The following is a 20,223-nucleotide window of genomic DNA, read 5'->3' on the forward strand; positions in this document are numbered from 1 at the left end:
CAGGAAAGGACTTGACCAACGAGAAACACATCATGTTAAGGCCCTTTGGTCCATCGCCCGTTGGCACGAAGGGGAATAAAAGGAAATAGACGAAGACCACGTGATACCTCTGCATCTGCTAGGAGATTAAGCTGCGTATCTAATTGATCGGCCTGCTCCCGCTCACTCTGGGTCAGTATGATACCGTCTACAAAAGCGCCGCTGCCGTCAGGATTCATGCTCTTCAGTAGTACGAAGATCACCGCAGTCAGACGATACCTCATACGCACAGCAACCAACGAGAGGCTTGCCGAATGGGTGACGCGCAAGGCCGGCTACATACATCTCTTTCGTCTCCCGTCGACGATAGTGGTCGATGCCCACGATGTCGATGTCCCAATCTACTACCTCCCAGGTCCCAGCCGAATATGTCAGGGGCCCACCGAACTTGGCGCGGATTGCCTCAGCGAAAGACCATAAACTTTCTTCTCACGTGAGACCTGGAGGATGGTATCTTGCGACATATGACTACCAGAGAGGTGAGTGCCAAGCCACATTGCACGCCTGTTGAACGATTCGCCAGGAAAGATCCCTTTGCTGAAGATCATGTACTTGCAGCCAGAAACAAGGACCATATCGGCACCTTCGTTCCTCAGTCGCTCGCCGCCTACATGGCCTCTTCGGGATAAGCGTGTATCTCATCAATGTCTTCGTTCATCCTCCACAGGTTAAAGAATACTGAGTACCATTACACGAGCAGAACCTGTAGCAGTTACCAGTCGATGGATTTCCTTCTATTCGCACAGCGTTGGCAAACAAGTCGTTGGCGATCACTCGCATGTCGCACTCTACAAGAGTGGGATCGAAGGGTTCAACCGAGAATCCTTGATCTCCGAACTTCAACCCTACGTCGTAAACGACTCCACAATTCATAGCTGATTCTTTTGTCCAACGTTAGATGGACCTGGCTCTGTAAGGAGCAAAGTGCATGGAAATTCGCAAAGAGCTGAAGTCGGGGGTTTGCACATTATAAATCTCTAATCCGGATCTCTTGATCCCTACGGGACCGAATCTCACAGCGGACAAGTGTAGGTACTCACCACGGTATAGACGAAGATGGATGCCAACTCAAGACCCCTTTGTCCAGCTGGTTACTTGCGGTGCGGAGTCACAGCGGTCCGCGAGTCCGGAAGACTGAGTCGCTTCTCTTCGCACGCATGGAAGCCTCAAATCTGTACTGTTTCTTTCCACATTTCTATCGGAGAGTTCTCCCGAGCCCGTCTTCCGGCAACACTTTGGCGGCCTGACAGTCCACCTTGTGATAATGTTACGTAGCCCTTCCGTCAGTCATAGTAGCCCCAACGGCCAAGCGCCAAGAGAAGGGAACTTGGATCTCTGGGTGATTTCAACGAATATGTCATTTAGGCTTGCTCGCCCGGATCGGTGACAGGCACGCAACTGATAATTTTCCACTATAGCCTCTACTAGCTGTTCACCGAGTGCTTGAGTAACACTGAAGACGATATAGTCAACAGAACTACGATGCGCAAGCACTGATCTGCAGGGACAGTCTCGAAGCGATCCTATCTAACTTCTCTCTCCACATAATTACGAATATAGACTGTCTGTGCGCCATGTACATGGCTGTATGTCCATCCCCGATGTTGGCGCAAAGTACACCGAGGTCAAGGCAAGAAGAGAAGGGGACATGATTGACGGTCACATTGAGCTGGATATCAAACACATATCTGAGCTGTAGCACTGTTTGGCCCGGGACAGCTTCACCTTCCCCTTTTGGCCCCGGACAGCTTCACCTTCCCCTTCGTCATTCACGTACCGGTTGCTTTGTCAGTCGATAGGGCCCAAAAGCGTCCGGTGCTCCTACTGGAACAGCGAAGGCCAGGTCATGAACCATACGTCAGGCTTTCTGTCGCGAGCAAACTCAAAATTATTGGTGATGCAACAGGCACCTCATGGCTTCGGTATGGAGCTGGACACTCCAGGCATCCAGCTGGGAAGGATTCCATCAGAGTCATCAGATGATGAGGCTCCTGGATGATTTTTAAGCCAGGTCTTAGTCTACTATTGCACTCAATAGCATCCTTTACTCTTTCTTGGGAACTGGTTAGAATCTAGTATCTAATAACATCTCATTCTCATTTCATGTGTATATAACTAATACTCCCACTGCTCCAACCACACCCTCATCCACCCCTCCACCGGCTGCAACCGTGCCATACTCGCGCTCTTATCCAGCGTGACCCTTGTCTCGAAAACAGGCCACTGGTCGCCTTTGGCAAGAGAGTCTGCCGAGGATTAATATGAAGCATTGACTGTTAAGGGTGTTGCTCTTACCTTATATCTAGCCTTGAAGCAGCCTAAGATATGTCGGAAATCATTCGCTGATCGCGTTACTATTGCCAGCGCAACGAGGACGCAACATACAAGGACCAAAGTATCCCACATTTGAGAACGACTCACCCCTGCGTAGTTTCCACTCGATCCACCAGGCCGTTCGATTGACGGAATTGGCAAAATTGGCAAAGTCCTGGGTGCTGCCAGAATCCCTGGGATACGCGCGCATCAGGGGTAGCGAATATACCTCGCGCTGGGGGTCATCGCAGGCCAATTCGTCGATGAGTGTGATAATTAGGCGTCTGCAGTAGCCTTTGGAGGCCACTGTGGTTGCTGGTGTTCGAGATATCTGGTTCAGTTGAGGTTTTATTGTGGAAGTAATAAATGGGCTTAAATGATGTAGTATTTGCCCGCTTGTGATCAATTGTCCGCGGAGGAATCGGAGAATTACTCGGCTTGGACTGTTGAATCTATATCGGCGGATAATTTTATGCTGCATGGAATATGCTCTAGTGGATTTCAGATGATTGCAGAAACCATTCACACGTCTATCTTAACTACGCACTCTTATTACCTATTGTCGAGCTACATACTATCATAGCCATAGACCACTTTCCAATTATAATTAATCCATTTCATGGTGATAGACATCATTATTAGATACAGATATCAAACTCAGGGTATATTTATTTTCTAATTATTATTAATCCTAATTATTATTTCCCGCCAATTAGCCATTCAGAACCCCTCGAATTACTCTTTCAAACCGCCATACTCCCTCCTTGAGATTTTCCTCGTCCTGCGAAATACACAACCTCAAATACGGCTTCAAATCAACCCTGTATAATCCCCTACAACTGCAAACCCCTCCCCTGGCAATACCGCCAGGTTCTCTCTCTCAGCACGTCTCCTTGCCACCCGTCCAGCATCCACCGTCCCCAGAAGTCTCAACCAGAAAAAGTAATCCTCGACCTTACCCCGTGCCTCCATAATACATACCTCGAGAGGTCCCAGAGCCTTTCGCACGACATCCACCACATGCGGCTCCAGTCGTCCCGCAGCCAGAAACTGCGTCACGATATCGGCGCCCATCTGGCTTGGACACTCACGGGCGATACTGGCTCCCGCGTGAGCCAGCGCCGGCACCACCGCCAGGGAGGCCGATACCCATCATGTGCGCACGCCCGGAGCGATCAGTTTACTGAATGAGCCGCAGCTGAGTGTGTGGTCAAACCTGCCCCCGTTTTGGTCCCCGAATAGGACGTGGTCGATGTCCACCAGACGCAACAGGAGGGAGTCGGAGGTGTAGCTCAGGTAGTCGTAGATGTCGTCAGAGACGACGAGAGCGGTGAAGCAATGGGCTAGGAGGACTAGATGTTCGCGCTTAGCTAATGGTACCTTACGACCTGATGGATTGGAAAAGATGGGGATTACGTAGATTAAGTGGCAGTAGACTAGTAGACTTCTCTAAGGAAGTCGATGGGTTTGGTTCCTGGTTGGAAGGTCTCGTTGGGTGTGTCTTCTAGCTGAATGAGTCTGCGCTGAGAGTGTCCAGGTAGATTCTGGTGTCTGTTTATGGCACATAGCTTATCCGTGAAGCCGGCATCCCCGAAGACGCGACATGCTGAGTGGAAACAGAAAGATAACATCCAGATGCGCTTGGTGCGCAGCGGCTCAGCGAGTGTCTATAGTACTGTAGCTAGCGCTTGACTAGAACCACCGGTGATGCAGATCTCATCGAAGCTATTGGGGGTGTTATCGAAGGTGCTGAGTGAGCTGGATACCTGGTAGCGCAGGGCAGATAGACCTACAGGATCGGCATACTCAAGAGCATACGTGGCTGCATCGGAATCGGTAAGAACGGTCTGGAGGGCTTGCGAGAGGTCTTTCACGGGTAACAGCGAGGGTGCGGGTTTACCCCAGACAAAGTTAATTGGATTAATTCCTGTATGGAATGAAATACTGGCATGGTATATTGGCATAACTTGTAGCAGCGTAGGTTTGTGTAGACAGCGACCGGAGGATTGCTTTGGAGGATTTTTACTCTCCGACTTAGGGCTTAGCTTGGTCTAGCCCTGCTAACAAAAGTCCTGGTGTGTGACTGATATTAAATATTCTCCTGAACCTGAACTTTCCAAATCCTCGCTACATTCTAGACTGTATCATGTCCGACAAGATTCAGCCGCATTCCAGCGAATATCCCAGCTCTTTCCGGGCGTCTTGCGTCTCGGTCGGAGTCGCTCTGCGACTCTTCCTGGCCGGTCTGGATAGGGTCAGTCTGTCTTTAAATTTCCATGTTGTCCTAAATCCTAGTAATAATAGACCATAATGGCGACGGCCATCCCGAGTATCGCCGATAACTTCCACTTGTCAATCTTGTGGGCTGGTACGCTTCGGCCTATTTTGTTGCTCTGGCTTGCTTCCAACCTTTCTGGTCTTACTCTCTCTGTCTATTTATCTGTCTGTCTGACAATTTCAGGGGGCAAGGTCTATCCGTTCTTATCTATTAAATATGCCTTCTTGGTTGCCCCCTTTATCTTCGCCCCCGGGTCGTTGATTTCTGTGGTCCACCACTCCTTCCACACTCTCTACTAGAACTACATTGACGTCGACCCCAACAGCACCGTGCTCATCATCAGACAAGCCATCGTGGGCGCTGACAAAGCAGTATCGCGTCTGGAAGATACGCCATTCTCTGCGTGGTGGTGCGTCCGCAGCTGCGACCCATTTTCAACGAACTCCTGCTGAGCTGCGGCGTTGGTTGCACAGCCTCTGGCCTTATCTACACCCTGCATGCTACTTCCCTGCTGCTCAGTGGATCGGGTATTATATTCTAGGGGGTCTAGCTTATGGATCGGTTTACCTTTAGTTATTATCGCAGCTCAAGCGACTTCTAATCCGGAGGATTTGGCCTCTACCACGGCTATGTTATTATGTCAGTCGACCTTCCCCCTCTGTCTATCTCACTCCTCTCCCTACATATATAATAATAAAGTATATTCTCCTTATGCGTTGGCTCCTCCACCGCCCTCGGAGCCGAATAATCCGTACTCAGCAACCTACTGATGATGAGACTTCCGTCCACGGCGCCAGGGGTGGAACCGCTGCGTGTCGTCGCCACGGCGCGACGGAGATCAGGAAGATTTTCGCAGGGGATGCGATAGAGGGTATTGTAGATGCGTATCTGTTTGTTCTACGCGCCGTGTTTTTGATTGTTAGGGCTCATGCGAGAGTTGCGGTTTGATGATTTTTGGGAATAGGTGCGAGAGGTTGCAGTTGTAAACATCATATATTGTACGTATACGTATTTATATCTTGATGTATGATATATTTAAATGTCTATATATGTTAAATTTATACATTTATGTGGTTTTGTGTTTTGGTTGTGGAAGGGTTGAGATTGTACCGGATGTGACTTGTACATTGTCTGAGAATCGTTACTCCCGGCGTGTTAACCCTTCAAGAAGCTGTACTATGATACAATATGGAATATACTCCTAAAAATGTCAGATAGTATAAATATAGCAATAGGATCCACTAAACCTCAATCAACAATCATGCAGAGATAAAATAGATACAGGAATAACAGACTCAACAGACAAAGATATAAGCTAATAGATATAAGACAGTATAAGTCAAGTCTAAATAGCCACCTCCCTGAAATAGCTCGGTCTCCCATTTTCACAAACCAGCTCATACCTCGGATCGTCCTCAAATTCCCCCTTAGGCCGACTGATCAGACTTCCATCAGCCAGGAACGCTACGCTGCAGTGCCACGGCGTCGTGTACGACGTGCGTGTCGGCAACAGACTAATAGACACCTTGTGCTCGCCTGTTGACTGGTGGATACTGAGACGGAGATAGTCAGGGAAATTATGCTTGACAGCTGCTCCGAATGCCTTTTCATTATTAGCAAAAAATATAAAGGAAAGAAAGAAAAGGGAAGAAAAAAAAAAAGGACAAGAAGAGGGAAACTTACATATCCTCGTGCAATCATCTGCTTAGCCAAATACTTAACATCCTTCCGATACTTCATCCCACTACGATTCTCTCCCCGTTCGAAGATATGCCGCAGGTCGTTCTCCAGGAATCGTGTATACCCATAGTACGTCAGTCTGGTGTCCTCCTTCTCTGCGATCTCCTTGGTCACGTTGAGATCCGACTTTTCGAACTGATTCAGCAGCGCCCGTCGGAAATTTGAAGCGTTAGCCACGTAGGTGATTTCCTCCAGTGGATCCGGCAGACCCGGCATATGCACCAGATCCTTGAGTCGACTAAATCGGAGATGCGTACATTCTTTCTCAACAGCCATAGCCCGTAGTCCTTCTCCGTAGGCCCATACATCACGGTCGGGGATCGTCAGGAGGTCTTCCAGCATTAACACCATCGACATAAATCTTGTTAGAGAGAGATGGCACACCATTATACACCAACCCATCGGAAATAACCAGCAACTCCGCACCAGGTTTATACACCCTCCCCATTTCCTCACAGATAGTATTCATCCGTTTGAGAGCCACCTCCTCCGCCTTATCCGGCAAAACCCCCAGCACCTTGTACACCTTATTTGCCGATTTCCACGGGAACGCAGGCAGACACATCTGCACGGGGAGGTCGTTTTCGACGAAGCGACGAATGATGGAGACGAATCGAGCGGCGCCCTGGGCCCAGCGATCGTGGGCATTGGGCGATAGGGCTTCAGCACGGCGAGGAGGGTCTCTGCCGTTTGTGTGTGTTCGTCCACTGGAAATGAGGGAGTGGTATTGGATGCTATCTCCTTCACGGACACGGTCATGGATTTGGGCTCGGGTATGGCGAGGGGGGTTGTGGGGTTGTCAGTGATCATAGGGGACATATTGATCAAATTATATGATATTATTGGAGATAGGGATGGACGTATTGGACTCATTTTTGGTGCGATGGCGTTTCAGGCCTTTCAGGTGTAAATTATACTGGGTCCGATTGATGTGTATTCAGTTGAAGAGGTCGAAGTCGAATACATACAACTCATGAGTACAGCATCATCTAGCGCTCTCACAACAGGTACAAAAATCATGGCTAAACGTGGCATGTGGATAATCACGGTGTGTTCAGTGGAGGGCTGGGATTTGGCCGCGGAGTATTTTGCTCATGGTGTTTCAAATTGTCCTAATTATGGCCTGATATGAGTCTATTATTGGTCCATATACTCCGGTCTTAGTATTATCCGTAGATAAAGTTAAGGTTATCGTGGAATTAATATACTCCGATTCCTAGAATAGACATGTGGAAGTAACTACCTCTATGTCATGTCTTTTTACATAATTTTCCAACCTAGGTTCTAGTTCTTTAAAAAGTAATGGTTATATTAGGCTATATAGTTATTCTCTATAATATTATTTTAGTTATATATTCTTTTAATCCTTGGATAATAGGGTCAGAGATATTTGAGGCTCACATCTAGGCTGGCCGTTGGGAGGGGATTTTCCCTTGGGATTTCCCTCCCGAATGGGACCGGGACGGGAACGGGACCAATTTCAGGATATTTATGGGAATTAGGGATTTTAGGGAATATCCCATTCGGGAATGGGACGGGAAACGGGAACGAGCTTATAGATGGGAAGGGAGTGGGAATATCCCGATTCCTAGGAAAATCCCATGGTAATTTTTTAATCACGTGATAATTAACTACTTTATGTTACTTTACATAGTAATATTTTATATTTTTATGCTATAAAAATTTTTAGACTATACCATATTAGGAAGTGGGACGGGATTCGGAATCTTAGGTTAAGAAATGGGACGGGAAACGGGACGTGATTTTTAAGATAAGAGGGAATGGGAATATCCCCTCCCGAATCCCATATAATGGGAATCCCTTCCCAAATAGCGTGGCATGGGAAGGGAATCAAAATTTAATTCCCATTGGGAATATGGGACGGGACTTGAACCCTTTCGGGATCCCGAATCCCTCCCAACGGTCAGCCTACGAGTCACATCTGTCAGGGGGCTGAACCCGTAGAACCTATAACATGTCAAATAATATGGCCGTTGGTGGACCAGAATCATGTGACTAGATCGGGGTAACCCCCGCGGAGCACTCAACAAGAATAACCAAGAAGAATAATCAAGAAGAGCCCAACCAGCTCAATTCATTCAAATAAGACCTTTTTACCAATCGTACTCTATTTCCTCTTCGCGACTAGCCGTATATCTGACATAAGATAGGCTATGTGCAAAAAGGAATCGTTGAAGGAAAGGAAAGAAAGGACGGTAAACAAATACGAATGAAATCACGTGGGTCTTCGAGTGTGTTAGGGACCTACCATATTCGGTATGATCACGTGGCCTCACTTAGTCACCCATCTAGATAGTCAGCTCGCCCGAGCTCCTGAATTGAAGAGAATTGTGCCTCGCGAACAGAGGGCCAATAGGGCCAATAGGGACAACAGGGACAACAGGGACAAATGGGTAATTGGCCCGAGAGTCAAATTTGAAACAACTGCCCCTTATATATCAAGAAGCGTTATCATCATAAGCCATATTAGGATTCATATATAGCTGGTAAACTATTTTTCTTTCAGACTCCAACATACTAATTTCTCCTCTGTTCTGTGTTTCAAGGCGCATTGACACGACCACGTTCTTTAAGTGGCGGGCGAGCAGGAAGTGTATGTTGGCCTCGATAGGGCTGGCTATACAAGAAATTACTGGGGGTTTCTGGCGAGCCCAAGATGGCAAGTGGCTTATGCGGCATTATTATTATGAATGACTAGAGTAAATCCATTTGATACATACGACCACAGGGTGTGGAGAACAGGGCTTCCCGTCCGCTCAGCCGTACTTAAGCCACACGCCGGCCGGTTAGTAGTTGGGTGGGTGACCACCAGCGAATCCCGGCTGTTGTATGTCCGTCTTCACCAGCTTTTTTTGACTCGTCGGGTTTAGCGCCCGTGCCGCCCTACCTTCACCCTCCTTCACCCCTTCACCTGAAGTCCCCTGAAGCTGACTGAACCGCTTGATGCCCTCTCTATTCTGTACTCAACCAGCCATATGATCCTGGAAGGGTTGACGTGTCCTTTAATTTCTTTTTTTTGCCCACGCCCCTTTTTTGCGTTGCATTTTTCGCTTGGCTGTTTGTTGCCAAAATGCTTTTACGTATCAAACTAACAATAATTATTTTTAGGCTGGAAAGTGTTAACTAATAAATCCGGGAATTAGTTAGGATACACAATAATTAATTTAAAGAGGTACTAAGCCTAGCTCATTTCAGACTCCTAACCTGATCATTATATCTGGTCGCACCTTGAATTTGTAGTTGGGTTCGACTAAGATATAAGCGTCACTAGTTTATTGGCTACTCCCCATTGTCGATGTGGGTCATGCTGACTGTTGATGGAGCCTGCCTGGATACCTACCCCGCTTCACCGTTCACACTCTGGAGTTTCATTATTTGTTGGTCACTTTTTACGGCCCTCTGGATCCGGAGTGGTATACGGAGTACTCCATAACGCGTCGAAATATGTCTAGTATTGGTTCTACCTCTACGCAAGACCCTGTATATTTCTGTTGGCGACAGCAAGATTCTGTCCACAGTTATTTCCAAAAGGATGGTCCACTACCCAACGGGGGCTTCTTTCATTGTCATCTATGCCCACGCCAATTCCGCAAGGCTTATTCGCTAAAGAGACACTTAACGACTCGTGAGGCTCCCACCAACAAACTGAAATAGTATTACTGATAGGGGCTGCGCACTAGATGACCCAAAGAGGTTCCGTTGCCCAAGTTGCAGGAAGCTATTTCAACAGCAATGCAATGTTATTGAGCACCTACACAAGCACCGATGCCAGGGCCTAAGACAAGAGAAAAGGAAAGTGGGAAAGGCCAAAGGGATCAGCGGTACTGTTCTTGGTATTTTCGAATTTCTAAAATGGATTCTAATTGATCTCGCAGATTATGCTTCGGTTATATGTTTCCAAGCTCGTCCAGTCGAGACCAGTACAGATAAGCAAACTGCCGAATGTCCGAAGAGTATTCAAAATTTGCCCAGTGAAGACCAATTCGCGTCAGTGAATCAATTTAGTATGTGCAATGTCCTTAGTAACATTGCCAGATATGTTAACACTATACTTAATTTTAATAGGCTTGAATGGTCTAAAGATATCTTCTCATGATGTTCAGCTTCCTCTGCATGTCGGAGGAACACAACCCTTCCATGAGGTGCTTAATCAGCGACCTGAAATGGATCCATTTGAGCCAGATCCCGGTATAAACAATACCCTGTTCAATAGATCCATTGTCCACAGTAAAGGGGCAGGTTCTACGTACACTAGCCATGGAAAGCCTGAACCCGCTATATTCAGCTCCGTCTTCAGCAAATCTATTGAAGATACGGCTCCAACATATGAGTCCTCCCATACTTTGAACCAAAGTTTTGAACCAGACCCCGCTATCAATAACTCTTTGTTCAACCAATTAATGAACAATACTACTTCAAACTGTGTACTAGACTATTCTTGTACTGGTCACAATCTATTTGAACCGGACCCCGGAATTAACAATTCCCTATTTAGCCAGTGCATTAATAATACTCCTCTAAGTTACGGACTTTCTGGAAGTATTGGTCACAATATTTTTGAGCCTGACCCTTGCATAAACAACTCTCTATTTAACCAGTCTGCTCCAAACCAACAATTCCCTGGGCTGACTTCTGTTGTTTCTGAACTGAATAATTTCCGAAATCCATATGTTCCTACACCAACAATGGATGTCCCTTCTTTTAATAGTTCCAGTGACAGCCATACTACAAGCAGCCAACTACCTGTGTTAAACCCCCTATATTCTGATTCCTATAATGGTCAAAATGCGCCGTACGGGTCCACGCCTGCTGCAAATCATTCGCTGCCTGGAATGAGTTTTTACCTTTCTGATCTTCGCAACGGTCACGAATCCTCACAGCCTGAGCCCACGGTGGACAATAATTCATTTGACCCGTTTAGTAGTGACCCGTCTATTTCAGGGGCACTCTTCACCCAGTTCGAGGCAGATCCTGCTATAATGAACACGCTTTTTCAATCCTAAACCTGTTGACTTCCTAATGCGAAAACTCCATTTAATGTCCTATATGCTAAGGTGGAACAATGCGAAAAAATAAAAAAGAAAATAAACAAAGAAAGCATTTATCTGTGAGATTTTTTCATGATTCCCTGCAGCATAAAAACGCCACCTCCTGTTTTGGGCCATCTGATAACCAGATCTCCATCCATCACGAGCACCTTATCTAGCCCAACATGAATGCTTCTCTCGCGCAAATTTTCTATTGAAGCTCCCTTTTGTGATCCCTGGAAGCACTTCAGGAACCCAACTTCTTCACTTAATACATGGTCTATCGGTTTGAAGAGCAGGACTTTTCCAGGTCCCGCTCTCCATGGCGGAAGCTGCGGTTCATTCGTAACAGTTAAAAAAATAGCTTCATCTTTAGCTGCGTCATCGTATGGGCCACATTGTTTGATAATAAACTCGTTACTAGTCAGCTTCGAGTAGTTAGTAAGGTGAACCAATGCCAACTTTAGAGGTGTGTAGGTATCTTACATCTATACCATGATAAAACAATTTTCGGCAGGAGGGACCAAATTTGTCTATTGCAACGCAACCGCTCTTGGATGAATGTTTTTCAGACGCTTGTAGTGAACTCTGAAACTCTGCTTTTGCCGCCATAATGAGGTCAGGATCTGCCGGCGCGCAATCGATGATGCCAAAGCCATGTTCCTCCATTGCCTCAAGCGCGGATCCGGGGGAAATTAATATTCACTTAGAGATAATAAACCCAGTATTTTTAACTTGTTTGAAAGATTGTGCTTCTTGTTCTGATTTGCACTCAGGTTTTCTAGGTAAATTATTATCGGAGGGGCAGTAGCGCGGGGTTAGGCTCAGGAGGATCTTTCCGTTAAGGTGGTGATAAATAAATCACGTGATTTATGGTCATATGAGCATCTTTTTTGGGAAAAAATTTAAGTATCTCGAAACACTCGAGGTACGCGGGCTGCTGATTGCATGCACTTTTTTTTTTTTTTTTTTGGTTTAATATTATTCCTCGAGCTCCTGACTAATGCATGCTACGTTAGGCCGAATTGGGAACTGATGCACAGTCAATAAATACAGGGAGGCTATGTGCACACTGTTGGCTCGGAGACCTGGTGATACACGTGTATGTTTCATGCTATCTCCCCGGATAACCTCATCTTTTCCATTCTAGGTAATCTGTTAATCTGAAGCACAATCAATGTAAGTACAATAGTTTATTCCCAGGTTACTGCTACTTGCCAATACTCTAGGTGCTTTGAACAGTTAAAGTCCTTAGTATTAGTTCTTTCTAACTTGCAAGGAGTTAAGCGTGTGACACATGCCTATAGCATACCTAGCACAGTTGCTATGGGTGCAAGAATATACATTCTAGTATCCTTGATGAATAGCGACCACACTCTTGGACATAGATAATAGCTACATTACTATCTTGGAACAAGAGGGGACCGCATTTGTTTCCAGAACGTTGTCAAACATAGTGACCTCTTTTCTTTTCCTCGTATTCCATTTACATCAATTTGATGATACTGTCTAGGTTTTAACCTCGACAACGTGGTTCTTAAACTTGGCGACTTGCGATATGACTTGGGAAACGTATGGACTGAAGTTGCGCCTAGGATAGAAAGAGGCTTAAACCAAGAAAACAAGATAAATGCTCAGTGTTGTATCCAAACCTCCTCTGCATTGTCCGCAAAAGCGTTGTGATATTCATGCGTTTCCATCCAATCAGCCGCATTAGTTAAGATGGCGGATGTTGAGTAGAACTCATCTAGTATGTTGTTGAAATCTTAATAAGTTAGTAGATAGAATGTCATACTCGGTGCATTAACTTACCATCCAGTAACAATGGGCGTGACGGTTGAAGTGAGAACCGAGAGGAATCTTCGCGGAAGAGCACTAAACTTTCGGGTATTTCCGTTCCTATTAAAGTTAGACACCAAATCACGTACAGTGTTGGATTATAACCTTTTTTAATAGACACAACTTGCGGATCAGCAGGAGAATAACCACCTTCCACTTCTTCATCATAGCGATCGTAGTCGGTTCGAAGTAATTCCTGCATTAAACAAGTATTAGGCCTAAACACCGGACCATTTGAGTCTGCAAGTGATTAGATATTAATGGTACTAATAAGGTAGTGTAAAGCCCGTTCATACAAGGAAAAGACCCAGAGAGTTTAGGAAAAACCAGGCCACCTTCTGATACTACTAGGCTGTCTCGCACATAACGTCCCTGCTGTTTTTCGAAGTCGAAGAGTTGCGATTTTGGTTGCATCTGGAAGCGATGCATTGTTGCTGGGAAACTGGAGTGCACAGATATCAAAGAGAATTTCCGCTGGCGCTCAGCAGTGGCCCGTAAAAATCGAGTGCGATGAGACCAAATGTTGGTTCTTGTGAGCATTGTATGAGGTGCAGAGTTAAGTCTTAATAATTAATTAAATAAGCGTCCAGATTCAATATGTAGATACCACAAGGTCAGAGAGAAATTTGGAGGCAGGGAAGAAAGTGTGAATGGAAGGAGAGGAATGGTAGTTATAAATATGCGACTTATGGGGATTGGGGGACTCGGGGTGGTTTGATGCAAACACCACAAACATCTAACTTAATAATGCCAAGCGGCGAAACTAGCCTAGATGTCTCCACAAAACTTTACCAGCCTACATGGAAGACCTGACAAAGAATAGTAGTACCGCCGCCTATCATACCTACCACTAAATCTTCATATCCGAAGGATTTGACCGTCAGACACTAGGTAGGCGGCGTGCAAAGACAAATCAGGGGTTCAAATATTTTTCGCCCCACTGCACAAGGATAGTACTACAGCCGAAGATAAGATATTCTTTTTATTGCTCTCTTATGAGCCCTCGATATAACAAACAAGTTCCCGCTGTCCAAACCAACTTTTCGGCAAGTGTCCTATGTCTCATAACTTTACTATGGCCTGTTTATCTAAAAACTGCGGCGATTTCGCATCAACGATTTTCGAAGACATGTCCGCCGATTTAAGCTGTTTCCGAAGGTGACGGATAGGCCTCGAGCCATTGCTCCCTTGTGAATTGCTTCGCTGACATTCTATAAAACTCGTTAATTTTCGAATTAAATTCTATAAGCACCGTTAGCATGATTATTAGGAAGGAGCATAAGACTCAGACCTTCTAAAGTCATTTCTCTTGTTGGTTGGAGAGAGAAATGGTCTCCTTTTTCATGAACGAGAGTCAAGTCGTCAGGGAGCTTGGTACCTATGGGTACTTAGCACCGATCTGATGGTTCGCCATACTGTACCATACCTAAGGGAACGGAATAGACAATCATATCCTTGCCAATGAAGTTCTTGACAAGGTCGTGCTGTGTTTTAGTGTTTGGTCTCATCGAGGCACCGTTTGGTGCTGTATGTTATTAGTTTATATCACCCATAAGATTAAAGATCTCGTACGCTGGTATGTGTCAGGGTGATCAACAGCTTTTGGCTTCACCTTTCCATCTTCAGTTGTCACATCAAAACTGCCAACCCGCTTGACAGCTCGGTCACGGATCCGGATTGTGTTACCGTTATTTAGACGGAAAAGTTCCTTGGGAAAGATACTGAAGCGAGCTATAAACCTGGACATATTTTGTAAGAGAAGAACCGTGATAGGTAAATTGGATTGGCTAGGGAAAAGTAGAGTGACGGAAACTGATATATCTCTATACACAAGACCGGGCGATCTATGGATTAATATACTCATTCACAGGATACCAGATCTCTTCAAGTACGCTAAATGCACTATGGGTATATGCAATCAAATAGTCGGTATCCAGCTCTGCTTTCAGCGGTGACCCTAGTTACAGCCCAATAGTACTAGATGTAAGTTGGGAGCTGGTGTTTCATCTACTCAGGTAAACCAGTCACAATCGAACAGTCTCACTCTAACCTATTCTGGGGCACAAACAAGTTCACGATCTAACCCATTCTGGGCTGTAAACCAGTCCACGAACTAACCAATTCTGGGCCATAAACCAGTAACGATCTAAACCATTCTGGGCCGTAAACCCGTCACGATCTAACCTATTATGGGCTGTAAACCAGTGCGCGGTCTAACTTTTTCTGGCCCATAAACCAGTCACTTTCTAACCTATTCTGGGCCATAAGCTAGTCACTCTCTAACCTATTCTGGGCAGTAAACTGATGCACGATCTAACCTATTCTGGACCGTAAACCAGTACATGATTTAACCTATTCTGGGCCGTAAACCAGTCACTATCTAACCTATCCCAGCCTACAAACCAATTATAGAGTATTCCTAATGATTTTGAAGGTGGATGTTGTTTGCCATGTCCTACATTCATCCTAAGTGCAAGCATAGATTGATTAATTTAAGTTTCCACTAACTATATCATTCACCTATCAATTGACCAGTTTCCGACGATGGGATTGGCTACTAAGTCAAGTTGCTATACAGATTAAGGGTTCGAGATTTCTTTTATGCGTCCTGCATCACAATACTGAATAGCACGCGGTACCAGGAATCACAAATGCCCAGATAATCTATTCCTATACGAGAAAACGCATATGAAGATATAAGACAGAGGTAAGCCCGAATTGCTCACCGCATGTTCGTCCTAGGTACAAGGCAGGATTAGTCCAGTTACTTGACAGTACGTTCAGATCTGCTCCTCTACACAGCATAATTGGCTCTTGTCTTGACGAATCATGCCTTGCTTGAACATCCAATTCCTGCATGTTATGATTCTACGCTGGTTGAGGCAGTTTCTCCCTGGCACTTGCCGCTCAGAGGACATAACTGACTTAGAACGGCACCTGGACAATGGCCTGGATAACGCGACGCCGTTGCCGTTCGGACAAGATGACGCTCGCCATCCGATTCCTGCTCCTGGCCAGGTCCAGTGCGCTGACCCACAGAGTGAGCCAACCAATGAACGGAGCTATTCTTTGTTCCCTCGTAAGTTCTTCTACCATCGGTTTTCGGATGAGGCGAAGTAATTAACGTTGCTAAAGGATCAGGCATATGCATGGACAAGGCCCCATCAGCTGCCTCTACTGCCAGGACGTCATCAGTAGAAAGTGACAGGACGATCATACTCCCAAGTCTTTCCGAGATGGTAAGTGAGTCATGCATGGGTATTTTAATCGAGAAGCTAACTTAGAAAAAGCAAAATAGAGAGAGCTGCATCTTGGATAAAAATATCTGCAACAAGATCCAGTTTTGGTTTGGCTATGGGGGAGTGTGTTATGGTCCTGATTTGGAGCCATTCTTGGTATTTAAAGTGAAATATTTCGATCAAACTACTGGAAGAGTGCTCTGCCCATTACCATTTTTTAAAGAGGAGGAGCAAGCTGGATTAAGAAAAAACCTCCGGCGTCTTCTTTCCCCCAAAGCATTGATTCACAGTAGTAGGTATGGATTTTACTGGTAATTCTTTATTTATCTGATGTAAATTGTTCGAGTCTTCTGAGAGGCTCAAATTGGAGTCCTAGGTAGTTTACTGGTTCTCGTGAAATATCTCCGTTATCCAAGATCCTCGCAAAAGTCTAATAATGGATTTCAGAGACAAATAAATATAAGCTATACATACCATCCACATGGTAGAGAACTGCGTCCAATCGAACCATATAGTCAAGATAGGATTTTCACAGCTATCTCGATGGAATCTCTCCTAGAGTTGGTGTTGGTTTTTTGGTTTCTTTTTGTTATTGTTGCCCTCCTTTCCTACTCTTTCAGAGAACAGTCAGATATAAGTTCAGCTGGCCTTCCTCTACCTGTGACAAGGTTTGAATACTTCTAGCTCGAGTTGATCCTATGCTTGACCTAATCATACGAAAGTTGAAATCTATCTAGAAGGTAGTGCGGTGAAAAATGGCGCAGAATAAAGAGACAAACAAGGCAGGATAGGCCACAAAATCTAAGCTAAAGTTGCTGACCGGGTTTAGGGTGTCTTATGCTGGAATGAAGATTTTAAAGATCCAGGAAATGTGCGCGGCGCCTACGATACCCCTGGTGTTACGAAGCCAGAAGCACCACCTCCACCGCCCACAACGGGATGAGATTAAGAATATAGGTATATATTTTACGGACATCTAGTTGCATTACATAGTTATAAATGAAAAAAATATATGCCTCGTATATTCTTAAATTCCAGGACAAAATTATTTTTTAAAAAAAATAAAACGTATATAGGGTCCTTGTACTATTCTTGATACCTAAGAGTAAATAGTCTCAAAAAAAAAAAAAAGGGGGACCCATGTGGCAGGGGCGAATTAAAATCCTTGCAGATGGTACAGCTTTCTTTTGTAATGGCGAGCAAGCAGGGGTACAATAAGAGGCAAGGCTGCAGCTATTTGATCCTTAAGCTACATAACGAGACGTTTACATTTATTTCTAGGAGTGTTCCAATTCTCTCATATTTTCTTTCTATTCTTCCAGTATTATTTGGATTATCGAGGTAAGAACGGTTTATCCACATAAGCAAGCCTCTACTAACGTATGGTTTACAATATTAGTGTACAATATGAGTTGTGAAAGGACTTCTTCGCTCTCTCCTTCATTAGAAATAGCCATAGGAAGTAAGTGCCAAATCGAGATTTTCCGTTATCCTGCAATTTTTCTATAGTTTATAATTTATCTGATACTGACTACTACAAGAGGAAGGAATCAGCACATTTTACCCAAATCCTTATAATATTCCGTTGCGCGACTTCCAATCACAGAGGCCTGGTGTTTTTAAAATTACCTTTACCACCTTTATCGTTGACACTGCCAATACAAGAGTTCTTCTTCTCCAGGAGAAAAATGGTATATGGGGAGGAATTAAGGGAGAAGTTAAAGGTGAAGGAGATGTATTAGTGTTTGATATTATTTCACGCAAAATCAAGGAAAAGACAGGTTGGGGAGTAGCAGAGTGGACGGACTTTGCGAAAGAAACCTTGTCTATTCAGAATGAGAAGAAAGTGGCAAGGCTTAACCTTATTATCAAAGCCAGTGGCCAAGGAAAAGAAGAATGGCAGAATCATGTCACAATAAAGCCCGGAGAGTACCACGCATTCAAGTGGGCAAGCATGGAGGACATAGAAAAGATTGGGGTTACTGAGGAAGGTGAAGAAGAGCAAGTTATTCGCTGTGTGTTTGATCACATGTCTACTAGCGGTACCCTTTAGATAGGAAGACGTGAGGCAAGAAGAACTTTACTATAATAAATTGCGCTTGCTTCATCACTATAGTAAATTTAATTAAGTTTAAGCGCAGGATAAAACAGAGAATTTCTACGGAGTAGTTGTGAAGAGAGCCACAGCCGGTAAGCTTGTGTCTCAAGGTCAGCTATACAGCCAGAAATATCTCTCTGGATAGCCCACATTCTAGGAGCAAAGAAGAAACAATTGCATATATCCAATATCCAATGGAGAGAGTGCATCCACACCCCGTGCCTAGATACATTTAGAAAAGAAATTTTCAGGGGCGTTTTCAAAAACAAAAAAAAGAAAAAAGGGCAACCCAAAGTTTCTTAAGAGGCCAAGGCCGAGTCTCACCATTTTTTCCATCCCAAGTAGCCGGGTGATATTAGTCTAATAGTCTTCCAGACATCTTATTAAAGCTATTCTAAGCCTGGCCCAGAGAAGGCAGATTATTTAGCTTGCTGACTGTTTGGGTAGGTAACATATCAGATAAACCAGCATTTTCTCTGATTTATTAACCTGTAATTGTTTAAAGATGTCCTCGAAGATGCTAATCCCTCCACATTCCTTTTCGGTATTGGCATACGGATCCTTGCAGGGGTAGTAGGAGCCTTAGGAAACCTGAACTAATGATGCAGTCTACACATTAAGTACCCCCTCGCCCCGGCGTAGGCAAGTGGGAAATCCTTTTGTTTCTTATATCCGCGGGTGCAGGTCCATCATCATGCAACCTGATGAAAAAATTTGCTGCTTCCCCCAAAGTAGGCAAATCTATTGTCAATTGGGAAGTAAGTATAATAATAAAGGGCTCGAGCAAAAAAACACCTTAAACTGTCACATGCCGTATCAGGAAAGGTAGGAATCCTATTTTTCTAAAGCAAATCTAACACTAAAATATATCATCCAGCACTTTCTATGATCCGGCACGGGATATCACCCTCAGAAGAACCAGTACTGGTGCATTACCAACTCAGCACCACATTGTACCGAGACAGTTCCCGACAGAGACACACCCGAAAGAGCGAGAGCTATTTCTAGGGGGTAAAGAGAATATGTATGGGAATAGGTGAGTTAAACCATGAGATAATGTATACTTTATCCCCCTCAAGTTCTAAAATATTTGTTTCCCATAGTGCTTTCCGTAGCATTGATGCAGAGTCTCATAATCTTCTTACTTCCCCCTCTATTCCGCCGCTTTCCGATAAACAATATTCCTGCTGGGAGTATTACGAGATCTTAGTTTTATGGGAATGGGTTGGGAAGAGCCGGGTTAATGCTAAGGAGCTGAAGACCATCAGGGATCATTTGGCCAGGAAGGGTTCGCATAGAACTGACAGGGCAATACAGCAAAAAATGGGGAAATTGAGACAAGCATATAAACTTAAGTGCTTTAAAAGGTGGACTCCTGAAGAATTCTCAATTCTGCAGCCTTATATTTCGAAAAAGCGGGTGTCTCAGCAAGAATTAACAGACATACTCGGGGAATTACAATCCCAGGGCTATGCGAGAAGTTATAACGAAATAGCGAACAAGTTATCTCGCTCACGAAGGATTCAAAAAAGAATGGACAGATGATATCCAGCATGAAATAATAAGCGGCCTTTAATTATAAAGTGTGGCAACTATGGCAACTATGTTGTACCCTTTCTTCTTCTCGAA

At 44.8% G+C, this 20,223-nt stretch overlaps 8 protein-coding genes across 8 annotated transcripts; 4 read left to right on the forward strand and 4 right to left on the reverse strand.

Annotated features, from left to right (window-relative positions):
• Nucleotides 1-364: 364 nt before the first annotated feature.
• On the forward strand, nt 365-668 carry ATNIH1004_009256 (uncharacterized protein; the record flags this gene model as incomplete). The annotated part of the gene is made up of 2 exons (XM_033573854.1): nt 365-518; nt 598-668. 2 exons carry the CDS (start codon nt 365-367, stop codon nt 666-668), a joined length of 225 nt encoding a protein of 74 aa, XP_033424406.1.
• A 1,415-nt stretch (nt 669-2,083) lies between these two features.
• On the reverse strand, nt 2,084-4,316 carry ATNIH1004_009257 (uncharacterized protein; the record flags this gene model as incomplete). The annotated part of the gene is made up of 6 exons (XM_033573855.1): nt 2,084-2,086; nt 2,182-2,285; nt 2,425-2,683; nt 3,334-3,451; nt 3,569-3,704; nt 4,052-4,316. 6 exons carry the CDS (start codon nt 4,314-4,316, stop codon nt 2,084-2,086), a joined length of 885 nt encoding a protein of 294 aa, XP_033424407.1.
• A 346-nt stretch (nt 4,317-4,662) lies between these two features.
• On the forward strand, nt 4,663-4,929 carry ATNIH1004_009258 (uncharacterized protein; the record flags this gene model as incomplete). The annotated part of the gene is made up of 2 exons (XM_033573856.1): nt 4,663-4,720; nt 4,814-4,929. 2 exons carry the CDS (start codon nt 4,663-4,665, stop codon nt 4,927-4,929), a joined length of 174 nt encoding a protein of 57 aa, XP_033424408.1.
• Nucleotides 4,930-5,216: 287 nt separating this feature from the next.
• Nucleotides 5,217-7,189, reverse strand: ATNIH1004_009259 (isocyanide synthase family protein; the record flags this gene model as incomplete). The annotated part of the gene is made up of 6 exons (XM_033573857.1): nt 5,217-5,257; nt 5,398-5,527; nt 6,024-6,233; nt 6,314-6,702; nt 6,755-7,053; nt 7,122-7,189. The coding sequence occupies 6 exons, from the start codon at nt 7,187-7,189 to the stop codon at nt 5,217-5,219; spliced, it is 1,137 nt and encodes a 378-aa protein (XP_033424409.1).
• Nucleotides 7,190-11,076: 3,887 nt separating this feature from the next.
• Nucleotides 11,077-11,394, forward strand: ATNIH1004_009260 (uncharacterized protein; the record flags this gene model as incomplete). Its single annotated transcript, XM_033573858.1, has 1 exon — nt 11,077-11,394. One exon carries the CDS (start codon nt 11,077-11,079, stop codon nt 11,392-11,394), a length of 318 nt encoding a protein of 105 aa, XP_033424410.1.
• Nucleotides 11,395-13,052: 1,658 nt separating this feature from the next.
• Nucleotides 13,053-13,686, reverse strand: ATNIH1004_009261 (uncharacterized protein; the record flags this gene model as incomplete). Its single annotated transcript, XM_033573859.1, has 4 exons — nt 13,053-13,183; nt 13,231-13,317; nt 13,363-13,497; nt 13,554-13,686. 4 exons carry the CDS (start codon nt 13,684-13,686, stop codon nt 13,053-13,055), a joined length of 486 nt encoding a protein of 161 aa, XP_033424411.1.
• A 712-nt stretch (nt 13,687-14,398) lies between these two features.
• On the reverse strand, nt 14,399-15,004 carry ATNIH1004_009262 (uncharacterized protein; the record flags this gene model as incomplete). Its single annotated transcript, XM_033573860.1, has 4 exons — nt 14,399-14,499; nt 14,549-14,635; nt 14,684-14,741; nt 14,807-15,004. The coding sequence occupies 4 exons, from the start codon at nt 15,002-15,004 to the stop codon at nt 14,399-14,401; spliced, it is 444 nt and encodes a 147-aa protein (XP_033424412.1).
• Nucleotides 15,005-16,119: 1,115 nt separating this feature from the next.
• On the forward strand, nt 16,120-17,439 carry ATNIH1004_009263 (uncharacterized protein; the record flags this gene model as incomplete). The annotated part of the gene is made up of 3 exons (XM_033573861.1): nt 16,120-16,336; nt 16,393-16,496; nt 17,326-17,439. 3 exons carry the CDS (start codon nt 16,120-16,122, stop codon nt 17,437-17,439), a joined length of 435 nt encoding a protein of 144 aa, XP_033424413.1.
• Nucleotides 17,440-20,223: the final 2,784 nt, after the last annotated feature.

This window comes from Aspergillus tanneri (genome assembly GCF_003426965.1).
Source record: "Aspergillus tanneri strain NIH1004 chromosome Unknown AapTan_6_pilon_pilon_pilon, whole genome shotgun sequence".
NCBI classification, from domain to species: domain Eukaryota; kingdom Fungi; phylum Ascomycota; class Eurotiomycetes; order Eurotiales; family Aspergillaceae; genus Aspergillus; species Aspergillus tanneri.